Raw genomic sequence first — 17,540 nt, 5'->3', positions numbered from 1 at the left:
AATTGTGAATTTAGTTTTAGCTCTGAATGGTAAGTATGTAGATATTGAACTAAAATTAATGAGGTATTTCATATGCCTATGGACCACAAAATGGGATGCACATATATGCAAGTTAGCAATGAAACTTGATCTCCTCTCATGTAAAATGTTTACTGTCTTTTGGCTTAAAAACCTGTTGGTATTGGTTAAAATTATATCTTAAACTGCATGCTGTCTGGCAGCTTTTGACTTACTGCTATTCAAGGTTCTATTTCTTGCCAAAGATGCATTTTAAACAGTAATTCTTTCCTTTCGTCCTCTAGCTTAAACAAAAATGCACTCAATGTTTTAATTTCAGTGTTAAGTGACTTGGCAATTAGTGTTTAAAATGCAAGATAGAGCTCTTACTCTTGGGATTAAAGATTTCAGACTATCAAGTACACTTAGTTAAAGCCTGAAGCCAGTACTCTAACTGCATATTTACCAAAGTAATTTTCTTTACTTAGCGTGAATTCCTGTATCTTTCCCTAGTTTTATTTTTCTATGCTTTGGAGACAGATTTGGGTATCTAGAAATATTGATAGAAATGGAGTTTCTTTGACACAAAAGAAATAAGTCTCTTGAAGTGAGCCTTTGGTTTGACTTTCCAGTAGTGACATGGCTCCATCAGTTCAGGTCTTCATATGTCAACAATTTGTGGTTGGCTGATGACTACCTGCATGGTTTCTAATTTGGCAAGAAGCAATTTGGTTTCAAAATAATACCCATAATTAGTAGATACTACTGGAAAATTACAGTGTGTAGTATTCAGGGTTACCTGACGCTTAAAATACAGACCACATTGTTGGCTCTAGACAAGTTGTGGCTTTCTAGAATGAAAATTTTGTGGCGTAGGATGATTAATGTGAGATTGCCATCTGATGATTTGTACATTACCATATGTGAGGGCCCTAAGTCCATGGGGAGGATATCATCTAATAGGGATCTAGTAATTTGTTTGCAGATAGCTTCTAAAGGTTAATGAAGAAATTTCAAAAGTGCTAATTTTTACCTTTGCTTTGAGGCAGCTGCCATTGAGGAGGACGTTGTGCGATACCAGTATGTGAAGAAAAAAGGTTATGTACGACTGCACACTAATAAAGGAGACCTGAACTTGGAGTTGCACTGTGATATGGTACAGTATGCTACCTAGATTCAGTCTTGTAATGTAACTCTAGATTATGAATAGAACAGGGGTTGGAGCTCCGAATAGTGAAACAATGCAAGCAGTATATACTCAGTGATCTTTTTAACTTTTAAAATGTGAAATTCTAAGAGAATCTGAGACTCAAGAGGGTGAGAGCGGAAAGGAAAAGCAGTTCCTGATGGCATGAGCTGTGGAGGAGAAGGCTCTTGCATCGTTCGTGGCCCTTCAGAGTAACACAGGAGTAGAGATAGTCAGGGTCTTCGAAGTCAGCTAATGCAAGTCTATGGAGAAATTAGAAAATAATTAAAGCAAAATTAAAAATCGAACGGAGATTCTCAAACTCTTTCATAGCATGGACTGCATCTTAATATAGAAATTATCTTATGGATATCTCCCTTCCTATTTGCAGTTGAACACACCATCTCGACTTTAAGAAGGGAGGGGAGTCAAGAGACCTTGCTTATATTCTTGACTCTGCTGTTGACTTTGTCTGTGTGCTTTGGGCAAGACACTTAGCCTCTTTGTGCCTCAGCACTACCTGTTTGAAAAATGGTCATAATAATTATTGCCCATTTTTGTAAAGCACTTTGAGATCATCACATTAAAATGCCACATTAGTCCAAAGTATTGTTTCTATTATGAAATGTGATAAGCTGCACTAATGTAACATTGAAGTTGCATGGTTGAAATGATAAAACCAAGATATACAAAAGCGAAGGTTCCAATAGCACTGGTTACTCAGCTGTGTTATACATCCTGTCTTTATAGAGAATAGAGTTTGATAGAAATGGTAAGATATTACGCTATACATTTAATCAGATAACTAGTAAGTATGTGCAAAATGGACTAGGTAACATTGCCGTGCATTTCCAAACTGTGATTTTAATTGTGCAATCTCTGCTTTGTGTGAATACCTTTTATAAAAGTTCTTCTCCTTTTTAAAAGAAAAAAGGAGAGAGAAGCAAAAGGAAAAATTCTAGAGCTGTTCAGAGTGTGAATTTTATAAGCTAATAGCTGCATATCTTCTCTCCAGCTTCACCAGCTGTGCTTACAGACTTCTTGCTAAGCAGCTGTTTGGCTTGTAGAGCTTTCAAGTTTCACCAGCAGAGCTCGAGTTCTTAGAGCCAATGAGAAGAGTAAACTTGGGCCAAATTTTACCAGGCTTTTGTTGAGTAATATCTTACATCACAAATAGTGCCATTGGAATCAATAGGTCTACACTCAATATCGGGCTCGACGACTCCACATGAATGAGTTGGCAAAATCTAGCCCGTAGCTAGTTATGAATACATAGTGTATATATGTGTAAGTGTGAACCAGGAACATTAAGGAAATGTCCTGCATTACATGGTCAGTGCATAACTTTCTAATGCTTTAATGTCAATCTTAAATTAATATTTGTGTATTACGGTAGTCCTTACAGGCCCTAACTGAGAGTTGGCACCTGACTGAGAGCTAGGCATTGTACAAATATATGAGCCCCAGTTATGCAAAGACTTGCACACATGTTTAACTTTATACACTGTGGGAATACCATTAGCTTCAATGGGACTGCTGAGGTGTAGAGTTACACACATTGCAGGACCATGACCATAATATATGAGAGACTCTACTCCAAAGAGCTTATATAATCTAAACAGACAGGACAGACAAAGCGGGGATGGGAAAGAGAGGCGCAGAGAGGAGAGCATGACTTGCTCAGGGTTACCCAGCATGTGAGTGGCAGAACCAGGGACAGAACCCAGGTCTCCTAGACGAATGCCCTATTCAGTGGGCTGTGCTGCCATCTTCCTTTATACCAAGTGGAAGCACTAATCCTCAATAGAGACAATACAGCTTTGCCAACCCCAGGCATTCAAAACTTTGAGTCAGATTCCAAAATGTCATGTGATTTTATAAAATAACTTCGGGGGTTTATTTACCTTCTGGGTGTCCAAGTCTCTACAGTTCACGTTTTCAGGCTTTTTTTTAACCTACAGCCAAGAGGGTAGAAATTCACTGTTTTAAAAAAATGAAAGCTGAGACAACCCTATATTTATCTGATTCCAGGACCCAGGGTTATCAGAATCACAAATATAGCAAGACTCGTAGTAAAATTGGCAGAGTGTGACATCACTGAATATTTTCTGTACCAAGTTGCAAAAAGTAGCTTTCTCCCCAACCCCACTCCCTCCTCAGCTCTGTTTTTTAAAACAAACACAAACAATATTGTCTCGCTCTTCCAGAACTCACCTGAAGGGATTACACTCAAACTTTTTAAAAAATTTTTGATTTTTAGGCAGACACCAAACTTGGAAAATTTCAGCCCAAATGGTATTTTGGAAAGTTCTAAGCATGTGAATTAGGAGATTATAATGGGAAATATTTTTCGGGCTTACTCTAGACGTTGCTTCTGGTGACCACTATAACTGTAGAATAGTGATATTTAGCCAGTGACTCAGAAGCTTCAGGCAGCTATTGTGGAGTCCAAAAATATGACCAGAGCTTCCATTTCATTGCCTAGCAGGCAGTGTGCAGGGCTGGAGATGTGGAAAATGAGAATGCAACAAATACACCAAGCTCCGTTTATCCTCCTTTCTGCCAAACAGTAGTGGTGATGAGTGAGAGATGCATCACCATGATGTGGGAAGCATCACAGCAGCATGTCACGCCATGATTAATCTATAGGTCTGTCACCCTGTTCAATGACAAAGGTGGCTTTCTTGCTCTTAAACATTGAATAGCACTATGTAGTGATGAAAAGCAGATGATGGCCATACAGCACTGTTTAGGGGCAGCAACAGAGTGAGCAGACTGTGTGTTGAATTGTTTATTTTGTCAGGTGTTACGAAACTGATTCCTATCTAATGCATGCTGAGCGAAGCCATTCCCATGTTGATCAATATGGTTCCTTAGAGCACTTGAGCAACCATTATGTCTCAGTCCTCAATAGTCTGTGTCTAGTTCCCTTTATAGCATTCCCAGTATGGTGCCTAACATGTTTCTTTATTTTTCCATACATGTCCTTATGTATGTCCCTTTCAAGTCAGTGTTTTCTTATATGCATATTGCAAATGTGTACTGTTATGCACAGCCAAGCCTGATCAAACACTGGCCTATGACCATCTGTTTCTTTTATTTCTTTGCGTTGATTAAATATGTGCAGATTAAGCAACCTTTTGGCAGCAGAGAGGCACTGTGTAAAGCTATGCATGTATTAGTAAAATAGTAGTGAGCTAAATAGGAGACTAATTACTGCTCTGAGAACATAAAATATGTATATATTACACACTAAAATACAAGGTAAAAACTATTTAAGATTGCAAAGTCAAGCATTCAGAAGTTGGGAAATACCAAAATGAAGGTTTCCTGTGCTGCCTTAATTCATATGCATCATGACAGTCTTTAATTCTTCTTTGAGTGCTGGTCCCTGTACATATTCCACATGTGGGTACTCATGCACACCAGGCACCTGAGTCCAGAAATTCTTCAAAACAGTGTCTATTGGCCACACCTTGCACACTAGCTTTCCTTGTGCTTCCAACTCAGGGTATAAGGGGTGGTACGGGTTGACGCCTCTCCCGTTCCTTCTTGTCGCTGCTTGGCCTGAGTTGGAATCGTGTCCACCTTCACTCCGTTGTATAACCTGCAAAAGAAAATATTTGTAAATTGTTATATATCTTAGCTTAGTAGTTAAAACTTATAGTTATCATAGAGTATTTCTTTCCCCACAGTTGGGGAGCCCCTCGCTGGCTCTGGGGCTATGTCTAGAGTCCTGGGATTCATGGATTGCATCTCCTACACTTGCTTCTTCTCTAGCTGTGATGAACATCAGCAGTGCCTGTACTGTTTGGGTGAGGTGCACATCTCTGCAAAGTGCAATATCTGTTGCTCCTTCCCACCCAGAACTTGAGAAGCCTGTGAGCTTAGCACAGAGGCTCAAAGTTGCTATAAAATACGTATTTGTTATCTCTCTGTAGGTAATACTGCAACACTGAAATTTCATTTTAAAATAATCCAGTGGGTTAGAGTTGAAGATTTCGAGGTAAAGGCCTCTTGCTGAAACAGCACATCTGCTGTTCTCTTATCTCCGAGATCATAAGATTAGCTGGTGTTGGGGTTCTTCTGACACACATGAAGTTTTTTAATTAGTTATTTTTGTGTCTTAAAACAATACAGTAATCCACATATACCAAAATGGTGTGCAAGTTGCTAATCAGTAAGATTGATGGTGATGAGATTCTGCCTGGCAGCATAAAGCTAACCAAGAAATGTTTTGTATTGATCTAAGTGAGGGAAATCAATATTCCATTGTGATTGAAATAATCACTTATGCTGTGATGGGCTTCAGAAACAGAGCGTGCAATAAGATTGGAATCCAAAATTTCCTGTGTGCATCTGAGATCGCTTGTCAAGATCTCTGTAAAACTTTACGTGGGTTCCAGAATGGCAAAGATGTTGTTTGACATATAACTTACTGAACTGAAGAAAAGCAGTAAAAAATATTTCTGGAGATAAGCTGACTTTTCTGTTGATTTTAAATGCCTTAAATGAGCAGAGATGCAATACTGTTCTCTTTACAGCATAAGGGCATTCCTGTTGCTTATTCTGTCACTATTTTCCTCCCTGTCTTTTTCATTCAGATACAGCATGCTCCATTTTGTGGAGACACACTTAATCAGATGGTCACTTTTATTGTGACATGTGCCAGGGAGCTGAATTAGTCAAGGGATACTGTATTTCCAATAAATGCTGCTTAACTGGAACATTAATTCTACTTAGTGGAGATGCATTCGGCTACTGCACAGGATTTGCTAGTGTTTAACCAGGTGTTAAATTCTTAGCTTTGGTCTTACAATGTAAAAAATTGCTAACCAAAGATAATATGAAGAAATAAAGATGAAATGCAGTGGATTTCAGTATTATTCTTCTATTTTTGTTTAGTATAGGGTTTTTTTCTTGTGGTTGCTTCTTTAGTCAAGACAATAGACCAACAACCAGGGTGTCTCATTTAAAATGGATTCTATTGTATTGGTAATTATATCAATGCATGCATAATTACTGGATTGTGGAATAGTCTCCCAAGGGAAGTAGCAGAAGCCTCATCCCTGGAAATGTTTCAAATTAAATTGGAAAAAGAACTAGAAAAGCAGCAATGGATTGAGCCTGGGACTGAAAGCCAGGAGACCCTGAGTGCTTGGTTCTGACATTGACTTGCTACATGACTTTGGCAAAGTCACTTGGATCCAGATTTTTAAACAGTGATGTACTTTTTATCACTTCAATTTGCAGATGCGCATAAATGTGTGTATAATTTTGAGCCTCAAATCATTTACAGGCACACTTTAGGCCACTTATATATTTTGGGATGCAGCCGTCCAAATAATCTAAACTACGAGGTCAAAAAGGGGGTCCTGTTTGAGAACGGGCTGAAAATCAGGCCTTTGGTTTCTGGATCTTCATCTTTAAAAAGGGATAAAAGTATCTGCCTCCCTCCTTACAGGTGTATGATGTTCAAGTATTTTTTATTGGGGATAGGGAAGTGTAAAGCACTTATATGCAAATTGCCATTAGTGCAAAGCCCAAACCAAAGGGACAGACTAGTTATCTACAGTAAAATTCCTTCCATCTCTAATTGCTCTGTTTCTGGGCAATTTCTCATATAAGCAAAGAATATGGAATGTGATTTAGTAGAAAAACACACAGTATTGGTCATTTAATAGTCATTCCTAGCTGTAGCCATTTTTGCAGGTTCATACTTTTTTTCAGTTTAGTTTTCTATTGCTAGGGAGGTTTGGAGATAACATAGAATAAAAGAGGGAGAGACTAATTTCATATCTCTCTCTTTCACCATGTAAATGGATTTTAGGCTCTTGCTGGAGCCTAGCAGCTCTGCTTAATGATGACATCTTGACTATCTGAAGAGGAGCCATTATTCGGCAAACACTGATCTTTAGCTCTTTTGGTACCATCTGACCCATCAAATATGCCTGAGTGCTTGGCTCTGATACTGACTTGTGGTGTGACCGTGACCAAGTCACTTGGGTCCAGATTTTTAAACAGTGATGTACCTTTTGTCACTTCAGTTTACAGATGCACATGAATGTGTGTATAATTTTGAGCTTCAAATTATTTGTAATTTAGCTCTTTTTCTTGTAAATCTTCTATCCACTAGAGATGGACCATTTCGAAGATCAGATGCTCAGACACTTCTCATCCATTTCCAGTAGAAAAGAAGAGATTTGTTTTAAAATTTCTTTGACCTTGTTGCATGATCATGCTCTCCAATTCCTCTGGAATCTAATTTTTATTCTAGCTGATTTCAGTAACCATGATACCTATTTTCTGTGTCTCAGCTTCATCACTTTGCGCTCTCTGGTAAATGTCTTGTTGATGTCAGAGTATCCTGCCTAGCTTGTAATATTGTTGCAATGGCTAAATAGAATGCTGCCCAAGGGGGCTATAAATGACTTATTTCTCATTTCTATACCTGTGTTGTTGTTAACCGATAAAACATCTTAGGGTAAAAGCAACTACAGCTTGCAGTTTTTAAGCTTTAAACAAAAAAAAAAAATCCTGTCAGCCCTCAGGTATAAAAGCAATTAGAGGAAACATTTGCTAGTAGGCTGTGTTGATTTCAGAAGTGGAATGTTCCCTCCAGAGTGCTATGTTGGCCGATAAATCAACCTGCCCTTCTTCGTGATGAAGGAATCTCGTAACTTTCCATAGTTCTTTGATAAACTGTATTTCCCAAATGGTTTCTTCCTCCTTTTGAAGTAAGTTGGATGCTAACGTGTAAAATGCTTTGAACTTTGTGAATATAGTATCCATGATTGGGGTTGGAGGAGGAGAATGATCTTCTCAACAAATATTATTGGCAAACTGTTCATTTAGCTGCTGTAACTTGTTCTGTGCTTCACAATAGGGTTGCTGTTGCATGTTGTTTGTGCTGCTTTGTTTTGCTCCTCCTAAATCTGGAACTGACAGGAATAGTGGAGGGCCCTTCCCATCTCTGGGGGCCATAGCTGTCCCCCATATGGGCTGATCTCCCATTACTTCAAAGGGATTGTCCTTCTCTCCCTTTTTTAAAGGGAGGTATTTAATTCTACGCTGGGGCAGAGAGATGCACTCAGGCCAATCCTTTTTTCTTATGTACGCATCCTGGTGGGATGGTCTATTTGAGCTCTGGATGTCTGTTTCGGGTCTCCTGGTATGCTTTGGTTTTCAGTGATCACCTGTTGGAATTGCAAAAGAACTTTCCCATCCTGCAGATATGCATGTTCAGTCAGGATTTTTTGCGTTCCCCAGAGCACCTGACAAGCTTCTGTTGGGTTGATCACTGTTTATATTTGTGTATGTTCTATGCTTCAGTTTTGTGGGGCAGGTGTGCTAAGATAGAAGGGGTCACTCAGTGATCCCCAGTCCGGAGAACAGGGCTGAGACCTGCAATGGTGAGCATGACAAAACTGTTCCCCTTCAATGTTGTGTTCTGCTGGAGGCATCCCTTGCTTGGGTCTTGAGTCCTCTGATGAGGACACGTTGATTTGGAGTTATTGGCTATTACCAGAGCCTTATGGCTTCAATTGGAAGTGAATGCTAAGGTAGCTTCCCCTTCTAAGGTGGAGTCTGTATGGCCAGTGATTGGACTGCAGTATCGCCAACAAACTGCCTGAAGAGCTGTTATGCTCTAAATCTTTTCACTTACTGATGCTTGCTCAAATAGTTGAAGAAAGTTGTGGCTGACATTTAAACCATACCAAATGTGTGCTGTCTGATTTGCTGTCTCTGTCAGTATCAGTAACATTTTACAGAGCACACAGCACAGTGGAGTAGTATCTTAGAGCTACTCAAACTCCTAATGATCACATGACTTGTGCATTTGTTTCTTTAACACAGCAAATAAAAGTTAGAACAGAAGGAAACACTGACTGTAGTAGGAACAAATTCTCTCCTTCTGGAGAGCGAGTGAGTAAAACTGACAAATTTTAGGTTAGCGAATTAGATGCCCTGTTTACTTTAGATTGTGTTTATCTAAACTAATCAATCGCTGTTTTACTCTCGAGTGACGGACAAAACTGGGCTATGAATTGTTCTACAGATGCCTGCTGTAAACTGTGCTTGCTACTTAGTCATTTTAGATCATATTCCTTAATGGTAGCACTTCGAAGAAATGTTTTTGAAAAGTGAAATTTAGCTGTCAACTGAAATTCTGATTTATTTTTTAAAAAAATGCTTTTAGCAAGTGCTAAATAGCAATTTAAAATAACAGGTTTTTTGTGTGATGAGAGAATGTTAGTTCTTCTGCTGTTGTTTTTAAAGAGCTACTGTAGCTGTAAGTAGCCAAATTAGGTAACTGCTTGATACAGTTTCGTTACCTAAGATGCTTTCTGTTTGTTTGAATCTCCATGTATCACTGTGAGCCTGGTGAAATGCTCTACTTTAGGATGCCCTGTCTGATGTTTTCCCCTTGCATATGTCATCTCACCTCATTGGAACGTCACTGTTCTCATCGTTTTAGTCAGTATGTTGACCTCAAGGCATCTGCTCACTGTGTGTGATTGGATTGATAAGATTTTGGTGAGACCACCATGTAATTTACCTGAACCGTAAGCCCTGCCTCATTCCTATTTAAAAAACAAAACATAGAGCTGTCATTCTTCTCTGTCACCATAGCCAATCTGTTTATCACAGCACTGAATAGGATGAGAAGGCTTGCAGGCTGTGGTGAATAGATGTATTTAAAAACCCACCTATCCTGTAGGACATCCCATGGTGAGTTCCACTGAGTAACGCTGAGTTCCTGTCAGAGACAGTACTCCCTGCAGCAGAGAGGGAGCATTAAGATTCAAGGGCTACGCAGAGGAGCAGCTACAGTAAACCTGTCTGATCTTCAGAGAGTAGTGGGGTCAGTGGGAGGGAGAGCCCAGTTTAGACATTCCCAGTCACCCCATTATGTTTCTTGTAAAGAAGTGATGCAGGAGAATAACCTTGGTGAAATACTTCATGGGCAGAAATGCCTTAACTAAATAAAACCTCCAAAAGCAAAACAAAATCTGCCTTGTATTTAAAAAAATAAAACTATAAAAAATTGCAAGCTTAGTTTGAAGTCTGAAAAATTTATTTCACCAGTTCATGCTTCTTAGTAGAGGGATTCTGGCATTGGAATGATAAGATGAAAGCTGCAATGTAAAGAATAGAATTTAATTCACAGAACCAACTTCTCATTATTTCAAATTATTACTGCCTGGACACAAATCATTAATGAGCATGTTTTGTGGCTGTGTAGTTCAATGCAGCCGCTACAGAACAGCCACAGCTTTAGGAAGACAAAAACAAATAACTGGAGTGGCGGAATTAGCCGTAAAAGAAATTTTACAGTTGTGTGAATGACGGCTTGTGACTGCTTAGTGTGGAATTTCTTTTTAAGATGCATGCAGATCCTGAAGGGATGGAACGTTTTGAAATTATTCGCTCTTCACATAGTAAAGCCTTTTTGCTTGCAGTCATAGCAACAACTTAGAAGCTCCAGTTCTTTTCCCTTCTGCTGTATCTTGGCAACAGGGGCACAGCATATTTCTAATCTATTTCTAATTGGCTACTTAACTGTCCAATAAGAATGACTTTTTAAAAGATAGCAGTCCATTTTTGCTGATGAGAAAGGAAAGCTGCAAACTGAGAGAGTAACTTGGCTTGGTTAGTCTTATCCCTCAAGTCTCTGGCTCCAATAAGACAGATGGGTTTTGCCTGGTTTACATCTATGCTTTTGCCAATGAGAAAAGTAAAATATGATCAGTCAGTATTTATAAGGTATTATGTTATTTAACTTGCTCTTTTAGTAGGACTTCAGATTTTAAAAAATACGTTTTTCCTTTTTCTTTTTTTCTAGTATTTTCCCCTTGCTTGTAATGTCACTGTCCATCTTTTGTCAGTGTTACATTTTTGCATGCTCTTTCTTAGGAACAACCAGTTTTTCTCATGCTGAAATCCCGCCAGGCCCTGTAGGTGGGTAGTGCAGTGACAGCAGTCAGTATGTGCCACGACAGCATCTAGTTTGCAGACACTTAGGTAAGCTGAGACTAAACACCTTTTGAAAGAAATGAAATCTCCATTTCCACATCAGATGCACCTGTTCCCTGCCAGCTAGCAAGGGAAGCAATCAGATCAGTTTCTAGGGCAGTCAGCCTTCAAATCCTTTAGGATGGGAATCTTGATAAGAGATCAATGCTTGTTTTGGGAGGGAATTTTCAACCCACTGGCAAATGCAGGCATCTCACAAAATATACGGAGAGAGAGGTTAGTCTCTAGGGATAAGACTCATTTTACTGTAAGCAGGGAAGTTGCTAAAGATGCTGGTCAGAGTTTGGAAAAGAAGAGTATACCCTTCCCAAGGGTCAGGGAGAGCATGCAGATGGGCCACATGTTGACTCATTTTTGTGGTCCAAACACAATCTGAGTTGTTAGGCCTGGGAAATCCGGAGCAGGGGTGGGAAGAGCAGGGCTTGAGGGAAGGGGTCGAATGGGGGCAGGGTGGTGGATGGGGCTGGCTGCTGGAGCCAGCGCTGCACACGCAGAATGCAGCTGCCTAGGGCACTACGAAATGTGGTGCCCCAAATTACATGGTGTTCCACGCAGCTGCATATTCTGTGCATGCCTAAGGACGGCCCTGGCTGGAGCTGTTGTTGCTGTTTAAAGTCTGATCCCGTTTCATCACAGGTGGGGCTTGCGATTCAGCTGGAATCAGCAGAGGTGGCAATGTCTTTTGGTCCCTCTCTCTGGCCTGGTCTGGTTAGGAAAGGATCAAGATGATGAAGGCCTTGTGTGGCAGCCTGATGGTAAAGCTTGCTCCACTAGCCAATTTGCCCCCATCCCCAAAGACACTTTAAGGGTACCAAGACGGAGTGATGGGGGCAATAGATCATCCGCTCGTTATTTTTGTCCACCAGTTAAGCCTAGTGTCTGACACGTCAATTTGTTGACACGTCAACCACTAAGTTCTGGTTCTATATTTTTCTTATTTACCAAACATGATCTTAACACAGTCCTTGAGTTATATCAGTAAGACTTTTTGTTTGGACTAATTCAGGCTTTCCATCTCCCTTTTGTATCTTTTCCCATCAGTGTTTGTTGTTATAAAACAGTTATTAGTGACACTTTATGAACTTTCACTCACTTCTTACAATTAAATTCACAACTCGGGTACGTTTGTGGCCCAATTATCACCACAGGCTTCAAGCTGTGATTATCAGTAGTTTTTGAAAAAACAAGTTAAGCATTAGGGTCCGCCACATGATTGAAACTAGTGTCTGCTAATTAAAACCTTTTATTGGTTCCTGTACAAAAAAGCCCACCATAAATGGTAACAGTAGTGTTGCTAAGATACTGTTTACCTGCGGAAGTGTATGTCTGTTGTATGATGCATGAGGTGCTATGGGAACCAGTTTGGTAGCAATTATTTAAAGAAAACCCTGCAGTAAATGGTTCTTATATAGCTGCACACACACACCTAGTTTCTGAGAACAGATATAATAACTGGAAACCCATTCAGAGAGATGGGTCATCACAGGTCCTGCTGTGAATAAAAAATTCATTAGCAGAAAAAGTATTTTTCACCTATATTTTACAGAGCATGTTTTTCAAAGTAAATACCTAATTTATGTAGCAAGTGTCTTATCAACATTCTGTGCATTGATTATTGGTTTAAAACAGTTTGGCACTAAATTCCGTATTCCCTGCGGGGCTTCAACTTTCAGCTAATTTCATTTTCTTAAAAATTTAATTACAGGTTGCCTTATGCCCCCCAAGAGAACTAATTAACTGTCTCTCTCCAAAGAGTTTTTTGGTTCTCATGAGGGAGTACTGCCTTAGGCTAAAAGCTGCCAATTCAATTTCTGATTCAGAAAGGATTTTTTTCTTTTTAAAAGTGCAAAAACCTCTGTGCTTGTTTTGTCCTTACAGGCATTTTTCATGATCCATAGCTTCTCCATTCTTGATTCTAATATAGCACTCTCTAGTATGGTATTTTCTGTTACACACAAATGATTCTTCCTTGGTCAAATTTTACAAGCATATTTTTTTAAACTGTGTATATAACTTCAAAAAAGGCTTTAGATGTACTATAAACACTGAAACATATATATAGACCTTCCTGTTTGAAATTATTGGTTATGTATGACATAAGCTGCCCTCAGGATGTTGCACAAATATATGATAAAGTATCATTCTGTCATAAAACAGATATTTTAATCTAATAATAAGCTACACTGCAAGGCTGAGATCAGAGGTAGCATTAGATTGAATTAAGACTAGCTAGTTTGTCTTCCGCTGTAGCTGGCTGCTTCATTTTCTATATGTTGGGTAGACTTAAGAGGAAATACAGTACAGCCTTGGTTATCCAGATGTCATGAAGGACAAAGAATGCGTGGCTAATCACGGGAAATTTCAGTGTAATTCATAGACAATGTGGAACATGACCCTGTTTCCAGGTAACAGGGAGTTTTAGACTATTGAGATTTAGATAACTGAGGCTGTACTGTAGCACAGTTTCTCTTTGGGAGAGGGATCGGAGAGATCATTCAACCTTTACACCGTGTGTGTGTGTGTGTGTGTGTATATATATATAATTTTATTTGTAGAATGTGCGAGCGTGCCTTATTTTTGTAATAATGTTTTATAAGTTTTATGTTCATGACTGAGGGCAGGTCTACGCTACAGCCTAAGTCGGTATAACTTACTTTGCTCAAGGGTGTGAAAAAGCCCTCTCTCCCGCCAACATAGCTTCCGCTTCTCCCCAAGGTGGAGTAATTATGCTGATGGGAGAACGTTTTCCCATAGCATAGCGCATCTTCACCAGAGGCGCTACAAAGACGCAGCTGCACCAATGTAGCACAGTAGTGTAGACTTGCCCTGAGTCTTGCCTCTGTCACTGGTGAGTTCTCAGAGCAACATTACAGATGAGCCATACTTGGTTAAGGCAATGCTAAATGCATCAGTTTTATTCAGAAAGAGGTTCCAACTCTTGAAAGCTTATCTCTGCTAATTTACAGAGTCTTGTGCTCATGCTGGGGGCTTATTATCACATGCAGAGCGCAATAAGAATATTTCTAAAGCCTATTACAGCTCAGCTTATTTAAGACCTGCTTCTATGAAATAGGATTCATAGTATTTCCATAATTTACAACTGAGGGGGGAAAGCATGTCCAAACTAAGAGAGGCTGTTTCTCTACTTATCATGGATTCCATCCTGGCACTGCAGAAAAAAGAAACTATTGATAAAGGAAAGACAAGTATTTGGAGTATCAGAGGTCATCTGTGCTGTAGTCTTTTACTAAGTGGTGTTTGAATGCCATGATTGAGGATAAATATCTTTCATTCACAATGTAAAAGCAAAGGAGAAATATGCAATGTATTTAACATAACTGGCTAAGATTTACTTTTAGATTGTGAAAATAAGTCATCAATTTCTTTGAACAGACTAATATAAAATATAGTGACTTTTGTGGTGCCAGTCCAGTTCTTAGTAGTCAGGTGCTCAACACAACACTATCCTAAGTGGCATGATTGTATTCCCTTTTGTAATTGTTCAGCAAAGATGTCAAGGCCTGAATGAGTCTGAAGAATGAACCACTCTTTCAAATCTGGAAGTAGTCCCGTCAGAAAAAGGATTGAGGCATGTTGCTGGGACTGGTTAGGGATAAATAGATGAATTTGGTCTCCAGGATTGTCCTCTTTATTGTCATTGTCTTCACTGGGAAATATTCTAAAAATAAAACAATACATAATGAGAATAACGTTCAGCATCCTTCCATGCCACTTGGGAGAACTACGTTTGACATATTGCTGTAGAATGTCTCTCTCTGATATACAATATGCTCTTCTATAGGATTTTTTTTTTTGTTGTAAACTAGAAGGAACTCTTAATCAGAGTCCTGACTAATTAGTCCTTTATAACAGGCACAGACAAAATGCAATTATTTTTAACAATGTAATCATTGATTTTACTGTCTAAAGATACTGCTTCATTAAATACCTAATCTTTTTCAGACACCCAGAGCGTGTGAAAACTTCATCAAGCTATGCAAGAAGAACTATTATGATGGAACTGTTTTTCACAGGTCAATTCGTAATTTTGTGGTGAGTGTTGAACAAATGCTACATAATGCACAATAGGTTTTGCCACCCTCATTTCCCCAAAATAGGAGTTGAATATATTAGTGTTAATTTAAAATTCTAGTTACTTCCTTGGAGCAAGTAGGTGTACACTAGAGATGGTCATGAAAAATGTATTTTGGAAACAAGGATTATCCTCATATAGTGAGGGCAAGATGTATAAATTTGATCACCTAGCAGCTGTCACTGAAGAGTACTGTCACTCAGAGCCTGATTCAAAGCCCGTTGAAATCCCTGATTGGCCAGACTCCCATTGTCTTCAGCGAGCTTTGGATCTGACCATTAGTGGCACTGAGCTCAAAACCCTGATCTGGGTGAGTAATATCTCAGCCCATTTAAATCCCATTCAGCTGACACTTGGTTTACAAGATACATATTTTTACATCCAGAGTATCTGAACTTCATTTAGTGAGGTTCATAGCCCTAGCTGAAACAATCAGGGAGCCAGTTTCTGAGGGACTTCTGGGACTGATCTCTGTGGTTTCGTATGCAGGGGTTAGAGAAAACCAGCTAACTCTTGAAGGTTTGTTTGAGTGTTAATTGAACTCAAACCTCCAGGGGGAACCTGCCCCAAGGTGTGCCCTCTCTCCATACAAGTAATTGAAATCCACCTCCTTTCTTACCTCTTTGGTTGAGGACAGCTGTTGGAGAGGAAGTAAGGTATGCTGGCTTGGGAAGAGAGGGTTTCCCAACCAAAGACTCAGTCCTAAAAGATGCTGAGCACTCTGGTCCAATCCATCAAATCACTGAAGTACATGCTTACAGTTAACCATATGAGTAGTCCCATTGACTTCTGTGTAACTTCTCTCATGATTAAAGTTAAGCACGTGCTTAAGTACCTTGGATTGGGGCCCAGAGTGCTCAGCAGTGTACAGGATCAAACCCAAGTGAATACCTCAGCCTGTTTTTGTGAACTTCTATGAGCATGGGTCAAGTTTCATGAAGGTATCAAACCATAATCCCACAGCAAAGGTTTTCAGAACCTGTTTATTTAAGAGACTCGTTTAGTGACCCATTCTGATATTCTGAAAAAAAACATGTTTTACAATGTGAGATTTAATTTTGAAAATTAAAACAAAACTTTCGATTTGGTTACTAGCCATGCCAAGTAAATAGTTCACCTGCTGCATTTTTAGTTTTGAATGAATAATTGTTTCAAATGTTACCCTTGTGGCTCCTCATTACCATGCCAGCTCCTTAAAATGCATGGAAAGATGCTAGCATTGATTTGCAAAGGTCTTAAAATCAAACCATTTATAATGATGCTACGCCCACTCAAACAGCTTAGGGCAGTTTCTTTCCACCTTTCCAGACTACTGGGCCCCTTACAGGAGTCTAATTTGTCTTGCATAGCCCCAAGTTTCATCTCACTTAAAAACTACTTGCTTACAGCTCACTATTACTGAAAAAACGCTTATTTTCTCATTTTTACCATATATTTATAAATAAATAAATTGGAATATAAATATTGTACATACATTTCCATATATAATATATAGAGTAGTATAAAGAAGTCGTTGTCTGTGTGAAATTTTATTTTGTACTGACTTCACTAGTGTTTTTTATTTAGCCTGTTGTGAAATTAGGTAAATATCTAGATGAGTTGATGTACCCCCTGGAAAACCACTGCGTATCCCCAGGGATATGCATACCCTTTGTTGAGAACCACTGGCTTAGGGCACTGCAGACGTTCCCTTAAATGGAACAAAATACTGTAACTAGTTTTGCAACACAGGGCTTGTCTACGCTACCTGCCAGATCGGCAGTCAGCGATCGATCCAGTGGGGGTTGATTTATTGCGTCTAGTATAGTATAGATGCAATAAATCAACCGCTGAGTGCTCTCCCATCGACTCCAGTACTCCACCAGAACGAGGAGCGCAAGCGGAGTCGATGGGAGAGCATCGGTTGTTGACTTACCGCAGTGAAGACACCACAGTAAGTAGCTCTAAGTACGTTGACTTCAGCTACGCTATTCACGTAGCTGAAGTTGCGTATCTTAGATCGACCCCGTACGGTAGTTGTAGACAAGCCCTTACTTTCCAAAGCCCACTGAAGTCAATGAGAGTCTTTCCAGTGACTTCAGTGACCTTTAGATTGGGTCCTGTGGTCCTAAAAAAAGAAAGTGACTTCTCCATTTGGCAGCACTGTGTTCCTAGGTTTATGTTTGATATCAAAATTAAAATGGTGCTTTTTTGTGCTTTCGCTATGATTTTAGCTAACTTGCACGC

General features: G+C 39.4%; 1 protein-coding gene and 1 long non-coding RNA gene across 8 annotated transcripts in view; one reads left to right on the top strand and one right to left on the bottom strand.

Moving 5' to 3' along the window:
- Positions 1–17,540, top strand: part of PPIL2 (peptidylprolyl isomerase like 2) — a 118,987-nt gene that overhangs the window by 62,570 nt on the left and 38,877 nt on the right. For all 7 annotated transcript variants that reach the window (XR_012155048.1, XM_073312715.1, XM_073312716.1 and 4 more), the window contains 2 exons: positions 1,047–1,153; positions 15,185–15,274. Coding sequence is in view for 6 of the 7 variants with exons in the window: in XM_073312715.1 (XP_073168816.1) it covers positions 1,047–1,153; positions 15,185–15,274 (197 nt within the window). In the remaining variant the exon portion in view is untranslated. The remainder of the gene's footprint in view (positions 1–1,046; positions 1,154–15,184; positions 15,275–17,540) is intronic.
- On the bottom strand, positions 489–5,702 carry LOC140898631 (uncharacterized). Its single transcript, XR_012155049.1, has 3 exons — positions 4,659–5,702; positions 3,088–3,138; positions 489–1,446 (listed from the first exon to the last, which is right to left on the bottom strand). It is a non-coding gene; the product is annotated as an uncharacterized lncRNA (long non-coding RNA).

Source organism: Lepidochelys kempii, chromosome 15 (genome assembly GCF_965140265.1).
Source record: "Lepidochelys kempii isolate rLepKem1 chromosome 15, rLepKem1.hap2, whole genome shotgun sequence".
In the NCBI taxonomy this organism is placed as follows: domain Eukaryota; kingdom Metazoa; phylum Chordata; order Testudines; family Cheloniidae; genus Lepidochelys; species Lepidochelys kempii.
This window is presented reverse-complemented; position numbering and strand designations above follow the sequence as displayed.